We start from the raw sequence: 14,703 nt of genomic DNA on the forward strand, positions 1-14,703 counted from the left end.
GCCCGATTACTACCGTATAACATCAGAATAAAATCAAATTTAACAAGGAGACAGTTTAGACTGAAATATTTATAAGGTCTACCACTCAAGCTATCAATTGCTCATTTTTTTTGAAGGTCTGGGAGCCCAGTAGGTTAATTCCAGATGCTGAGCCATAATTTGTGGGAATCGAGGTGCAGTGAAAGTAGCTTTTTTCCCACCGGCGAAGTACACCTAGAATAAAGAAATTTTTTAAAATAAGTGCATGTTATAAATTTTTTTGGAAGAGCCACTGCTAGTTTTAAATTTGAGAACGCACCATCAGTCTGCTAATTATGAGGGGTGTTAGGATGAAAAACATTCTTGGATAGGTAAAGAGGGTAGAAGAGAAAGTAGAAAAGGGAGGAAGAGAGGTAGAGGTAGAAAGGGAGTGAAAGAGTAAAAGCTGGGGTGGCGCAGCAGGTAGAGTGCAGTACTGCAGGCCACCGAAGCTGACTGTAGATCTGTAGGTCAGAGGTTCAAATCTCATCACCGGCTCAAGGTTGACTCAGCCTTCCATCCTTCCGAAGTGGGTAAAATGAGGACCCAGATTGTGGGGGCAATAGGCTGGCTCTGTTAAAATGTGCTATTGCTAACATGTTGTAAGCCGCCCTGAGTCTAAGGAGAAGGGCGGCATAAAAATCGAATGAATGAATGAATGAATAAATAAATAAATAAATAAATAAATGTAGGAGGAGATGTCGAAGAGGAGCAGACTGATGATTGTTGAGGCAAGGGCAGAATAAGATATGGATTTTTGAACAATTGATAAAAACATGTAACTATGTAAGCTATTTTTAATATTTTAAGGCAGTGTTTCCCAACCTGGGCCACTTGAAGATATTTGGACTTCAACTCCCAGAATTCCCCAGCCAGCATTCGCTGGCTAGGGAATTCTAGGAATTGAAGTCCAAATATCTTCAAGTGGCCAAGGTTGGGAAACACTGTTTTAAGGTATATACCTATTAACCTGTATGTGATGTAGAGGAGAAAAATAAAAATACTTGAGGGGGAAAATCCTGTCAATTATTATTTTAATTACTATTATACTAATACTACACCATACTAAAAAATAGAATAAAAGAATTGGAAGGGACCTTGGAGGTCTTCTAGTCCAACCCCCTGCTTAGGCAGGAAACCCTACACCACTTCAGACAATTGGTTGTTCCAATCTCTTCTTTAAAACTTCCAGTTTTGGAGCATTTACAACTTCTGGAGGCAAATTATGGCACTGACTACTTGTTCTGTCAGGAAATTTCTCCTTAGTTCTAAGCAGCTGCCCTGAGTCCTTTGGGATTGGGTGGCATAGAAGTCGAATAAATAGAATAGAATGGAATAGAATAGAATTCTTTATTGCCCAAGTGTGATTGGACACACAAGGAATTTGTCTTGGTGCAGATGCTCTCAGTGTACATACAAGAAAATATATATAAATAAATAAGTAGGATAGGATAAGATACTAATACTGACACTATTCTGTACTGTATTGTATTAAAGTATCCGGTATACTATGCTATACGATTTATTTCTATATTAATTATATTATCGTGCCATTTAAAGTTTAAGTTTAATGCAAAATCAGGTTTAAGATTAGACCTGCTCGAAGCAGGACACCAAAGCGTCCACTAGGGGCGCAAGGGAATAGATGTGCCAGGCTCGCTCGCTCGCTCTCCGCGCGCATGCGCCCTCTCTTTCACCGGGGCCTCCCTCGAAGGGGCGTGGCCTCGGCGCTTCCTTTTTTTCCATGCTCTCCCCGTTCGCCGCCTATGGCGCCCCGGAAGCGGAACCGCGCGTCCGTTTTCCCACCCCCAGCAAGAAGGGTTCGCTTCCGGGTGCCGCTAGCTGAGGGGGAAGGCGGCGGCGCTGGCGGCGGCGGCGGCCGGGGGGAAAGCAGTACTCGGGTCAGGGCCGAGCTTCCCTCCGGCGGGCCCGCCATGTGAGGAGACCCCGACGCCCCTCAGGTGAGGCGGGAGACGGGAGAGCGCTGGCCGGGCGGTTGTCGGACGCTTTGGGGCGGCCTCTTGGGACCCCTTCCCTTTCCGGCGGCTTCCTATTCGGGCGCCCCCGTCCCGTCCCTTCCCTCCTTCATTGCTATCGGGCGGTCGTTGCTTTATAAGCAACTCAGGGCAGCCAATGGAGTTGCTGGGTGCCTCATGCTAGTTGCCCCCACAACAACAACCCTGTGTGGTGGGCTGGGCAGGGAGGGAGGGAGGGGGCCCAAATCACCCAGCTGGCTTTCATGCCTAAAGTGGGACTAGAACTCACCATCGCCTGGTGTTTGCCCAAAGTCACCCAGTTGGCTCTCGTGTCTAAGGCAGGACTAGAATTCATGGTCGCCTGGTGATTGGCCCCAAATCACCCAGTTGGCTCTCGTGTCTAAGGCAGGACTAGAACTCACAGTCGCCTGGTGATTGGCCCAAAGTCACCCAGTTGGATCTCATGTCTAAGACAGGACTAGAACTCACGGTCGCCTTGTGATTGGCCCAAAGTCACCCAGTTGGATCTCATGTCTAAGGTGGGATTAGAACACAGGATCGCCTGGTGTTTGCCCAAAGTCACCCAGTTGGCTCTCGTGTCTAAGACAGGACTAGAACTCACGGTCGCCCGGTAATTGGCCCAAAGTCACCCAGTTGGATCTCGTGTCTAAGGCAGGACTAGAATTCACGGTCGCCTGGTGATTGGCTAAGTCAACCAACTGGTTTTTATGCCTAAGGTAGGACTAGAACTCATCATCACCTAGTGACTAGCCCAAATTCATCCAGTTGACTTTCACATCTATAGCGGGACTAGAACTCATTGTCACCCAGTTGGCTCTCATGTCTCAGATGGGATTAGAACTCACCATCGTCTGGTGATTGGCTAAGTCAGCCAACTGGTTTTCATGTCTAAGGTAGGACTAGAAGTCCCCATCACCTAGCGACTGGCCCAAAGTCACCCAACCCGGCTTTCATGCTTAGAGTGGGTCAAAAATTCACAATCACCCACTTTTTAGTCTGGTGGCATTCATTAGTTTGAAGCATCACTCTCTTCTCCTGGTCCCCAAGTGACCTATTGTAGAACCTCCTCTTCCACCCAAGGGTAATGGGGAAGGCGCCCAGCTGGAAGCCAAGAGATTGTGAGTTCTAGAGATTGTGAATTCTAGTCTGTTGGGAACCAGGCTAATACTCTGACCTATTTTTTTTTTCATATAAATTCATGTGTGTGTGTGTGTTAAGGACATGCACCATCTTCCATTCATACACACACACACTGCTCAAAAAAAATAAATTGAATACTTAGACAACACAATATAACTCCAAGTAAATCAAACTTCTGTGAAATGAAACTGTCCCCTTAGGAAGCAACACGGATTGACAATCAATTTCACCTGCTGTCGTGCACATTCAACTTTATACAGAACAAAGTATTCAGTGAGAATATTTCATTTATTCAGATCTAGGATGTTTTATTTGAGTATCCCCTTTATTTTTTTGAGCAGTATACATATATATATATGTCACATGTTTTTTTTGCTGAATTTGAAAATTAAGGGAGACTAGGATATATATGTGTATATGTGTGTGTGTTTGTGTGTGTGCATAACTGTGTGTGTGTGTGTGTATAACATGCTTTTGCTGATTATGAAAAGGAAGAGAGACTAGTATACATCTACAGTATTTCAAGCTATTTTGCTCATTCTCTCATTCGACAAAACACACACACAGACAAGATAGTGAATGTCCCTAACACCAGAGTCTCTTGGCAGTGAGACGGATGGCATATAATCAAATAAGATGCTCCTGACTTCTGTTTTCTCCATAGAAATGATCCCTGTGTGATGGATATACCTATAACACCCTGGTTAGGGAAGCAGGTATATGGATGCTAGTTCATCTGGCAAAAGCCCGGTCCCCACTGATTTTGTATTTATTTATTTGCTATTGTTCACCACTCTGGAGTCTCTATATTGAGATGGGCAGCTAATTTGTTTAGTGAAACCTTTCTGTACTATAGGGTCTTTTTTCCTTTGTGTCTAGTTGGAGGGGTTGGTGCTTTGGGTCTGGAAATTGTTACCTTGGTCCTACAGTTTGGAACTCGCTGCTAAAAAAAAAAAGACTGGGTACCAATAGGTGAGGCTCTTCCAAAGGGAGAAGCGATGGTGAACAAAGGGGGGGAAGGCAGCAATAGATGATAGGTAGAATTTTGTTTATAAACTTCTCATGGGTTTGAGCTTCACATGGAGAGGGAGGCAGAGGCGGTTGTAAGATGGACTGTCACAACATTGAAAGTTTTAAGAAGGCAAAGGCATCTTAAAGGAGGAAGAGTCTCTTTTTAAAATAAATTTTATTGATTTTTATAATATGAACAAATACACACAACACAAACAGTGCCAAGGAGGAAGAGTCTCAACATTTATACATGGAAAAATCTGACATGGGAACTTTTGAGACACCCTTCTAAGTCAAAACCCTTGTTACGCTCTCACATCCCAGGAGTAGCTACTCGTTGTTGTCAGAGACTTTCACATAGCTTCCCTTTCTAGGCACCCGTTGGTTTTCTCCATCCCTCCTACCCATTTCACCCGCTAAGGTTTATCTGACACTGTCCATCAGTCTCGACTAATTAAATCCTTGATGTGGAAGTAAAGTCCAAGCACTTATTTATAGACAGCTGTAGAGAAACAGAGGTAGTGATGAGGTACATAAAGAAAACTTACCACCACAATTGAGCCCAAAATGTATGCGGCTAAGTCTGATGTGTGTTAAGTGGAGTTGTGGCTATTCTGTGGTTCTTAACCCTTTCTAAGGCCGCGGCCCCATTATACAGTTCCTCATGTTGTGGTGAGCCCCAGCCATAAGTCTAGCGCCAATTCTCCCAACAGAACTTTAAGCTGATTGGCAGGAAGGTCAGGGGGACGCCCCCACTGTAAACGCCCGATTGGTCGGATTGTAAAAATAGGTTCCAAGGCGCCAGAATAGACGCTTCAGTTCCTAACACCAGGGGGAAATTGTCTTTTCCCAGGGTCTTAGGTGACCCCTGTGAAATGGTCATTCGGCCCCCCAAAAGGGTCCTGACCCCCAGGTTGAGAACCACTATTTTAACGGAATTATTGGTACCCTTTCTTCCCCGGTCAGAAGATCACAAAAGGTGGGGTGGGAAATCACATGAACCTGGATTTTGCGACTGTCATGAGTCCTTTGCCAAGCGTCTGGATTTTGATCAAGGGAACGCTGCAACTGGTCGTAAGTGTGAAAAACAGTCATGTCTTCCCCCCCCCTCCCCTGCTGTTGTTAACCTTCAAACAGTCATTCTTTGTTGATGTTTTTATGTAAGAAGGATTCAATGTACTTTTTTTCAGTTTACCAATATTATTGAGCTGAAAAAATATATTGAATCTTTTCTCGTGTAAAAACATCAACACAGATCATGGATACTCACAGAGAAGCAATCGGGTTTAATGGTATAGGGTCTCCCTTTTCATGTCTTAGCAATTTTAGATAAGATTAGAATTGCCCCCACCCTCCTTGCCTTTTTGTAAGCTGCTTAAAACCCACCTCTGCCGTCAGGCATGGGGGAATTGAGACCCTCTTCCCCCTAGGCCTTTAAAATTCTATGCATGGTATGTATGTATGTTTGGTTTTTTGTATTAATGGGTTTTTAATTGTTTCTAACATCAGACTACTATTGTACATTGCTTTATTGTTGCTGTTAGCCGCCCCGAGTCTCCGGAGAGGGGCGGCATACAAATCCAATAAATAAATAAATAAATTTTGCAAGCGCAAACATAAAGTCACCAACTGGCCTAATCCATAGCTAACTTGTACCTACAATAGCTTAACCCGGGCTCGCTCCAGATAATCCACCATCTTTCTCCTTTGTCATGTAAAGGCGGTTCTTTCTTCACAGCAGTGGCTCACAAATACCATTTTAAGGTTCGGTTTATGGCATCTGCCTGTACTGACGTGTGTGTGCACAGCATACGTCTCTGTTTTATAGGCCTCTCTTCAGAAATGGTATTTACAGACTTGTAAAAAATATGTGGATGTTTGAACCGAAAGCAAGGTACATACGTTCAAGGTTGCTTTATCTACTGCGAACATTGATTTGCTCTGCAAAACCAAAATGCAGTGTTATGAAACCCTTCATAGAGACATAGAAGATTGACGGCAGAAAAAGACCTCCTGGTCCGTCTAGTCTGCCCTTATACTATTTCCTGTGTTTTCTCTTAGGATGGATCTATGTTTATCCCAGACATGTTTACATTCAGTGACTGTGGATTTACCAGCAACGTCTGCTGGAAGTTTGTTCCAAGCATCTACGACTCTTTCCGTAAAATAATATTTTCTCAGGTTGCTTCTGATCTTTCTTCCAACTAACCTCAGATTGTTCCCCTTTGTCTTTGTGTTCACATTCCTATTAAAAACACTTCCCTCCTGGACCTTATTTAACCCTTGAACATATTTAAATGTTTTGATCATGTCCCCCCTTTCCCTTCTGTCCTCCAGACTATAAGATTGAGTTCATTAAAGTCTTTCCTGATAAATTTCATGCTTGAGACCTTCAGTCATTTTTGCATGGTTCTTTTAAAAGTGAGGTAGTCAGAATAAAAATGAGATCATTTTTAGTTTTTAATCTCATGATTCAGATAGATAAGACTGCACCTAAATTGGAAGACGAGAGAACAAATTAAATTCCAGCCCAATTAGCAAGTTTGCTATCACTGGGTGTGAGCCAAGTCATATCTCCAATGGTTTGGCAGAAAAAAAAACGCCATCCCCCCCCCCCCCCCTGATTAATTTTATTATTTTATTTATGTATTTTTAAAGGGATGGCTTTTGTGTGAAAGGATACACCTTTGTTAGTCTCCTGGAACAAACAGTTTGGGCAAAACTGCAGCGAAACTTTTTGACATGATTAGTTGTTCTGCCTAGTAAGATGGTTCAAGTCGTTGAGAAATTCTGTTTTGGAGCCATGAGAAGGAAGGAAATTGCAAGATTATTTGCCTCTTAATGTTGCATGACCGGCTAGTGTACATCAACAATACTTGGGGTCAGCTGCCCATGCAGACTTCTTTCAGGCAAGGTGCTTTCCTTCCATGTTGGAAGTGGTTGCTGGATTGATGGCAGATTCCACTCACTCCTTGTTCTCTGCTCTCTATCTCTCCATCTTTCTTTTTTTGGTCATCAGTTCTCGTTGTGCTGTTTTCCATTGTTTATTGTTCTGTTATTTTCTGTTCTGAGTGGCAAGGTGGCATACAAATAAAGACGCTCGCCTCACAGTCAAGAAGTTGAGAGTTCAATCCTAGCAGCGACAGATGCTTCCCTATCAGGGCGCAAAGAATAGATACCTGCTGCGAAATCTGCATAGGCGTCAGGAAGGGCATCCAGCCAGTAAACACTCGACCCCAGCCTGATTTTGGAGATTGCAAGGTTGGAAAAAAGGGGCAGGGGGAACCCTTCTGTTTATACTCTTTTCAGTTCTTCATTTTTACTCTTGTAAACCACCTACAATAGCTCCACGGCAAGTTAAGCAGCAAATAAATGTAACAACGAGTCTATGGAGAGGGGCGGCATACAAATCTAATAAATTGAATTGAATTGAATAGAATATTTGTTATACTTTATATAGTATATTAAAATTGGTTTTAAAATAAGGGTTTTTTAGTTGTTGTAGTATTGGATTTACATGCTGTTTTTATTGTTGTTGTTAGCCGCCCCGAATCTACGGAGAGGGGCGGCATACAAATCCAATAAATAAATTAATTAATTAATGAACTCAATCTGTATAGTCTGGAGGACAGAAGGGAAAGGGGGGACATGACCGAAACATTTAAATATGTTAAAGGGTTAAATACGTTTCAGGAGGGAAGTGTTTTTAATAGGAAAGTGAGCACAAGAACAAGGGGGCACAATCGGAGGTTAGTTAGGGGAAAGATCAGAAGCAACGTGAGAAAATATTATTTGACTGAAAGAGTGGTAGATGCTTGGAACAAACTTCCAGCAGACGTGGTTGGTAAATCCACAGTAACTGAATTTAAACATGCTTGAGATAAACATAGATCCATCCTAAGATAAAATCCAGGAAATAGTATAAGGGCAGACTAGATGGACATATGAGGTCTTTTTCTGCTGTCAATCATTTATGTTTTTATATATATTATATAGATGATGATGATGATAATGATGATAATGATTATTAATTAGATTTGCATGCTACCCTTCTCCGCTGCCCTGAGTCCTCGAAGAGGGACGGAATATAAATCCAAGAAATAATGAAACGAAATATATTTTTTGCATTCTTAGTACGGCCAGCACGACTTCTGATGGGTTTATTAATTCCCAGTATTTGAAGAAGAGACTCGGTGTGCTAATTTGAAGATGTGTGAATAGTTCTGGGTCATGCCAGTTAACTCCTGCCGATGTTCTAGGAGATTTGCGGTATCAAAACTGCAGCCCCCTCCTCCAATCAAACCACTCCGTGTTAGGGGAATTAATTCCCTCCTACTTCACGCACCTCCAAACGTGCCATCTCTCATGAATCTTTTGAATCCCCGGGTAAAACTTGGCACCTCTCGGTATTTTTATTCTCATCAACTTGCAGATCATATGCGGTGCCAAAGTTAAAAATCTCATCCCTGGCCCCAAACGGCTGGTGGGGGTTTTCTTTTCTTTTTCTTATCTTTTCCCCACCCCGTGCCGTGCATTTTGAATTGTGATTTTCACGAACGCTCCTTTTGTCTCCTTTTTGCAGGTTACACCTTGGGCCAGGAGACATGGACAGCAGCAGCTTCATCCAGTTCGACGTCCCTGAGTACAGCAGCAGCGTCCTGAGCCAGCTGAACGAACTCCGCCTGCAGGGCAAGCTTTGCGACCTCGTCGTGCACATCCAGGGCCAGCCGTTCCGAGCTCACAAAGCCGTCTTAGCCGCCAGCTCTCCCTACTTCCGCGACCATTCGGCGTTGAACACCATGAGTGGCTTGTCAATCTCCGTCATTAAAAACCCCAACGTCTTCGAGCAGTTGCTTTCTTTTTGCTACACTGGAAGGATGTCTCTGCAGCTGAAGGACGTGGTCAGCTTCCTCACCGCAGCCAGCTTTCTCCAGATGCAGTGCGTCATCGACAAGTGCACTCAGATCCTGGAAAGCATCCATTCGAAAATCAGCGTCGGGGAAGTCGACGCGGTGACGATCGGCAGCGAAGATCCCCTGGAGAACCACAACGGCATGAAGGAGAGCGGCTACTTTGCCAACCCCATTGAGATTTCCCCTCCTCCCTACTGCGCTCAGGGCCGCCCGTCGGCTTCAGGGAACGACCTCCGGATGGAAACGACGCCGTCCAATGCTCTCCGCGGCCGTCTGCAAGAAGAAGGCCACTCAGACCGGGGTAGCAGCGGGAGCGTTTCCGAATACGAGATTCAAGTTGAAGGTGACCACGAGCAAGCGGAGCTGATCATTAGAGAGAGCCAGGCGGCCGAGATGAAAGTCAAAATGGAAAAATCCGACCGGCCCAGCTGCTCGGATAGCTCTTCGCTTGGAGACGATGGATACCACACGGAAATGGTGGACGGAGAACAAGTGGTGGCCGTTAACGTCGGATCCTTCGGCTCCGTCTTGCAAAACGCTTTCACGTATTCCCAGGGAGCCTCGCAGTCCGCGAACGCCTCCGAATCCTTCGGCAGCCTGAGGAGCTCGGGGAATTCGAGATCGATGCTCGGCTCCTACCGAGGCCGCGGGCGTCAAAAGCGGGTCTCCGCCAGCCACGTGCACAGCGACGTTTCCAGCCTGGCGTCGGGAGCCGATGGCGAACCTTCCGCCCGTCAGCTGGGCTACGAGAGCGACCCGCGGGAGAGGAATTCCAGGGGCCACTGGTACGCCTATAGCGAGCGGCTGATCTGCATCTACTGCGGGAAGTCCTTCAACCAGAAGGGCAGCCTTGATCGGCACATGAGGCTGCACATGGGCATCACGCCCTTCGTCTGCAAGTACTGCGGGAAGAAATACACCCGCAAGGATCAGCTCGAGTACCACATCCGCGGCCACACCGACGACAAGCCTTTCCGCTGCGAAGTCTGCGGGAAGTGCTTCCCTTTCCAAGGGACCCTGAACCAGCACTTGCGAAAGAATCACCCAGGCGTGGCCGAAATCCGAAGCCGGGTGGAGTCGCCCGAAAGAACAGAAGTCTATATGGAACAGAGAGACGACGATGCCTCCGCGCCCCAAACTCTAGATTATACCATGGATGTGCACACCCCCGATTAAAACACCCGACGCTGCTTCTTTCTCCACGCGACTCGAGCAAAGCACACGTTCCTTCTTTGTTTCTTCTATCGGTTTCACGAGAGTTATAATTCCGATTCCCCCCCCCTCCCCTAAATTTTAGCTGTTCTCGCGGGCGTGGTTCCGGAACAAAAGGCTGCCTGTTTTGTTTGCAAAGAAGCTGGGTGAGCTCTATTCCCCATAAAACCATCTAGGGAAATGACGTGCTCACCGACGGTGGGGTTGAGCTTTATTAGCTAAAGATGTGATGACAGCAGAGACAGTGCAGGCCGGCTCACCAACCGACAACTTGCGTTGTGTTGCGGGGAGCCCACGAGCAGGCAGTCGTTCTTGGATGTGAGTCTCGTCGTATTCAATAGGACTTATTTCGATTTGATCAAAGTGGCATAGCTCGAAAGCGATAAATATTCCTCTCGGCTCTGCTTGTTTTGTTTTGTCATACGACAACGTGGGCTTTTTCTGTTTCTTTTCTTTGTGGAATAACTTTCAATAGCTTTGAATTATATATATATTTTTTAAAAACCTGAACATTTTATAAGAGATATATACACTGCTCAAAAGAAATATAGGGAACACTCAAAGAACCCATCCTAGATCTGAATGAATGAAATATTCTCATTGAATACTTTGTTCTGTACAAAGTTGAATGTGCTGATAACAAAATGAGATTGATTGTCAATCAGTGTTGCTTCCTAAGTGGACAGTTTGATTTCACAGAAATTTGATTTACTTGGAGTTATATTGCATTGTTTAAGTGTTCCCTTTATTTTTTTGAGCAGTATGTATATCTTATAAAAGTTACAGGGGTTTTTTCCCCTTTTCTGGTTGGTGAGGGGGTGAATGTAGAATATCTTAAATATATTTTAAAAGGAACCCCATTGATAAGGTTTTCAAACTTTTACAAGTCCTTCAGCCTGGATTTTGTTCAAGAAACATTATTCTTGGTTAGTTGGTTGATTTCTTTTCCTTTGCGCAAATATGAAGTCCAGAAGCAAGCAAAATATACCTTTTTTTTTTACTATAACTTTGCTCCACAGCGTATAAAAACCAAATGCCATAAATGTGTTAATTTGGGGCTTTCTTTTGTCTAGAATACAAACTGGACAACTTTGGTGCTGACCTTCCCTTTTTTTAAAAATAGGAACACAAATATTATATTAGCCAACACAGAATATAGGATTGTGGTTTTTTGTATTTTTTACTCTCCTCAGAATCTACCTTCATTTCGTACTGTAAAAAGGCAGACCAGGTGAAATCACGTTTTTACATTAATCGCTCTGGATAGTTTAATGGTCAGCTTATCAGTGGATTAAAACAGGATGTTGTGTTTGAATCTACAATATTTCACTGCAGTATTTGTAACGGACCTCTTCAGGTACACCTTACCTTCATACTTAAATGTTTTCAAATGATACAGTTGATTTTTTTTTAAAAAAAAAACCTTCTTTTGTAATGATACTGTATGGGAAACGATGAGCAATATATCCTACTGTATTAGAGAGGCGTCTTTAAGCTTCTCCATAACAGTTGCTAAAATCAGTATTTTTCACAGAGAGCCAATAACAAATATCCTGTTTTCTCTGCTTTGCAGATGTTTGATAACTTTCAAAAGTGGTGCTAACTTTTTCTTTTCCTTACTGCAGCATAGAAAATGTGAAACCTAAACTGGTAGTGAAACCTTTTCTTACCTTTTCCACGGTTGCTTTCCTGAAACAGACCTCAAAAAGTATAAGCTGGCAAACTTGACTGTATTTTTAAAAAAGAATTCTACACAGTAGGCGAAACGACGGCTTTTGTTCAATCGTTTTGAAGCAGGTTACTTTGACGTTTGGTGGAATGGGGCAGTGTGGCAGATGCTGCCAAAGTCCCTGATGAAGACAATTCAAAGGGGCTAAGAGCGTTGTATGCTATACTGCAACAGGGCAGTGTTTTGAGCTGTGTTTTTTTGCTTTCGCGGGAAATTTGAGCGGCTGTATCAATTTTCTGATATGGAAGCGCGGGCAGTAGGGTTGACTAGGTTGAGCAGAACAAAAGATTGGTGGTGCTTGGTTTGAAAGGTGCTCGGGACTCCAGTGTCTACTGGAGCTTCTCATGGTTGTCCCAAATGTGCTTTTTCAAGAGGCCACTGGAGTTTCAGAAAATCTAGTTGTTTCTTGAAAAAAGCACCTTTGGGACTCACAACTTCTGTCTTCTCTTTCTATGTGCCTGTATGTGCATGGCAGCACAGCCACTCTATTCCTAATTAAATGAAACTATGGTTTCTCCAATGTATGCTTCCTGAACAGGGGGGACAGATGGATGTCCTGCCTCTGTACCTCGATGCCAAACCTGGAGGATGCGTGACCACTTCGCCGATTTTAAGGGTTTTTATCTCGTAGTGCATTGCTGGCATTTCAATCTGAGCCTTCGCTTTTAATTCCAGGGTAGCTTCTCACAACTGTGACATTTTTTTTGAAGGCCTGTCTTTTCTCAATGATCCGCCGTCGAGATTCTCCATTCCGCTGGGGCGACCTGCCAGAAAGAGATACGTGAATATCTGCCATAGGTTTTAAACACTGAAAGCACAGCTGGGCTATAATGCGGAGGAACGCTAAGACAGGGCAGCTCCCAAAATTTACCTGTTGGAGGGAGTGCAGGTGACCTCTACCACGGTAGCGGATAACCTTTTCTGGACCGAGTGCCCAAATTCACGCAAATGTAGGCACGTGAATGTGCATGGGCACGCCTGAACCCCCAAAAGTCAATGCACGCATGACTCCCGTGACACCCTGCATGTGCCGTAGGGAGTTGAAGAGCAGCTGGCTGGCAGAAGGCACATACATTTGTGTGGTGAAGCACATGTATATACAGTGGTACCTCTACATAAGAACTTAATTCTTTCCATGACCAGGTTGTTAAGTAGAAAAGTTTGTAAGTAGAAGCAATTTTTCCCATAGGAATCAGTGTAAAAGCAGATAATGCCTGCCACCCACTAGGAAAGAAATAAAAGCTCGGAATTTGAGTGGGAGGAGGAGGGGGACAGTCGCTGCCGAAGGAAGAAGGTGAGCTGAGGGGAATTTTTAAAAATCCAAAATTTTAAGGCTTTAAAAAAAAAGAGGGACTCTGAGGCGGCAAGGAGGAGCACGCGCCTCCCATACACCCGGCGCAAGGCTTCCTCCCATAAACTGCACCAGAGAGAGAAACCCAAGTGGGCCCAGAGGGGGGAACCTTCCACTCCTTTGACCGAAAGGCGGCTGCTGCTGCTGCTACCTGCTTCCTCTTCTTTCCCATGCTGAAGGGCTGCCCTCTCCTCTCACTTGCTCATTTTATAGCCAGCACCTTTCCTTCATTGTAGTGACTCCTTGGTTTGGCTGAAGCCGAGTTGATCCATCTGGGGCAAAGCGCCCCCTTTTGCCTTTCTGCACCCAGATGCTCAGGGAGGGAACCTCACGCCGGGTGTATGGGAGGCAGTGCGAGGGAGTCACCACAGCGAAGTGGTTTATTCCCTCTCCAAGCCCCCAGAAAAAGGAAAACGCTCCATTCGCTCTGGGCTGCCCAGAGTGAAGGGAGCGTTTCTTTTCCCTGGGCGCTGGCAGAGATTTATTCCCTCTCCAAGCGCCCAGAAAAAGGAAAACGCTCCATTCGCTCTGGGCTGCCCAGAGTGAAGGGAGCATTTCTTTTCTCTGGGCGCTGGCAGAGATTTATTCCCTCTCCAAGCGCCCAGAAAAAGGAAAACGCTCCATTCGCTCTGGGCTGCCCAGAGTGAAGGGGGCATTTCTTTTCTCTGGGCGCTGGCAGAGATTTATTCCCTCTCCAAGCGCCCAGAAAAAGGAAAACGCTCCATTCGCTCTGGGCTGCCCAGAGTGAAGGGAGCATTTCTTTTCTCTGGGCGCTGGCAGAGATTTATTCCCTCTCCAAGCGCCCAGAAAAAGGAAAACGCTCCATTCGCTCTGGACTGCCAAAGCCTCCTTAACCACCACGGAAAGGGCCTAAGTATCCTCTTAACGCTTCTTAAAATGTGAGCTTTTCACCTTTTCTTCTGAACAACAAAAACCTTTTTTAAAATTGCTTTGCCAAGCTTTTCTGAACAAAAGTCCAGCTGTGTCAATTTAATCCTGACCTTCTACGGCAAACCTGCTGCTGCGGTGTCTTTTAAATCAGTTGGCTTTACTCCATGGTAGTCGGGATTAAGGGAGGAAAAAAGAGGACGGTTAATTTTCTGTTCTGTGACCTTAGCCCTCTCTCGGTCCTTCCGAGATATAAAATACTGTTTTGTTTGTTTATTTATTATTTTTAAGCTGTAAACTTGAGCTGGTTTGAGTTTACCAAAGAGAGACTTATCCAAAAGGCTACCTTGTTTTTAATTATGCAGATTTCGTAACCAGGGCGTAGTTAGTGTCGACCCGCCTAAGCGTTCATCCATTCGATGACAGCCTTCTGTTAAAAAGGTT

General features: G+C 44.7%; 2 protein-coding genes across 2 annotated transcripts in view; both read left to right on the top strand.

The window, feature by feature from the left end:
• ZBTB43 (zinc finger and BTB domain containing 43) overlaps positions 1-14,703 on the top strand; it is a 50,607-nt gene that overhangs the window by 12,942 nt on the left and 22,962 nt on the right. The window lies entirely within an intron of this gene.
• Positions 1,849-11,172, top strand: ZBTB34 (zinc finger and BTB domain containing 34). Its single transcript, XM_070758195.1, has 2 exons — positions 1,849-1,979; positions 8,749-11,172. Exon 2 carries the CDS (start codon positions 8,771-8,773, stop codon positions 10,253-10,255), a length of 1,485 nt encoding a protein of 494 aa, XP_070614296.1. The 5' UTR covers positions 1,849-1,979; positions 8,749-8,770; the 3' UTR covers positions 10,256-11,172.

This window comes from Erythrolamprus reginae, chromosome 8 (assembly GCF_031021105.1).
Source record: "Erythrolamprus reginae isolate rEryReg1 chromosome 8, rEryReg1.hap1, whole genome shotgun sequence".
NCBI classification, from domain to species: Eukaryota; Metazoa; Chordata; class Lepidosauria; order Squamata; family Dipsadidae; genus Erythrolamprus; species Erythrolamprus reginae.

What these genes read in the sequence shown, in the direction of transcription:
- ZBTB34 (XM_070758195.1), top strand. Translation starts at nt 8,771, where the DNA reads ATGGACAGCAGCAGCTTCATCCAGTTCGACGTCCCTGAGTACAGCAGC.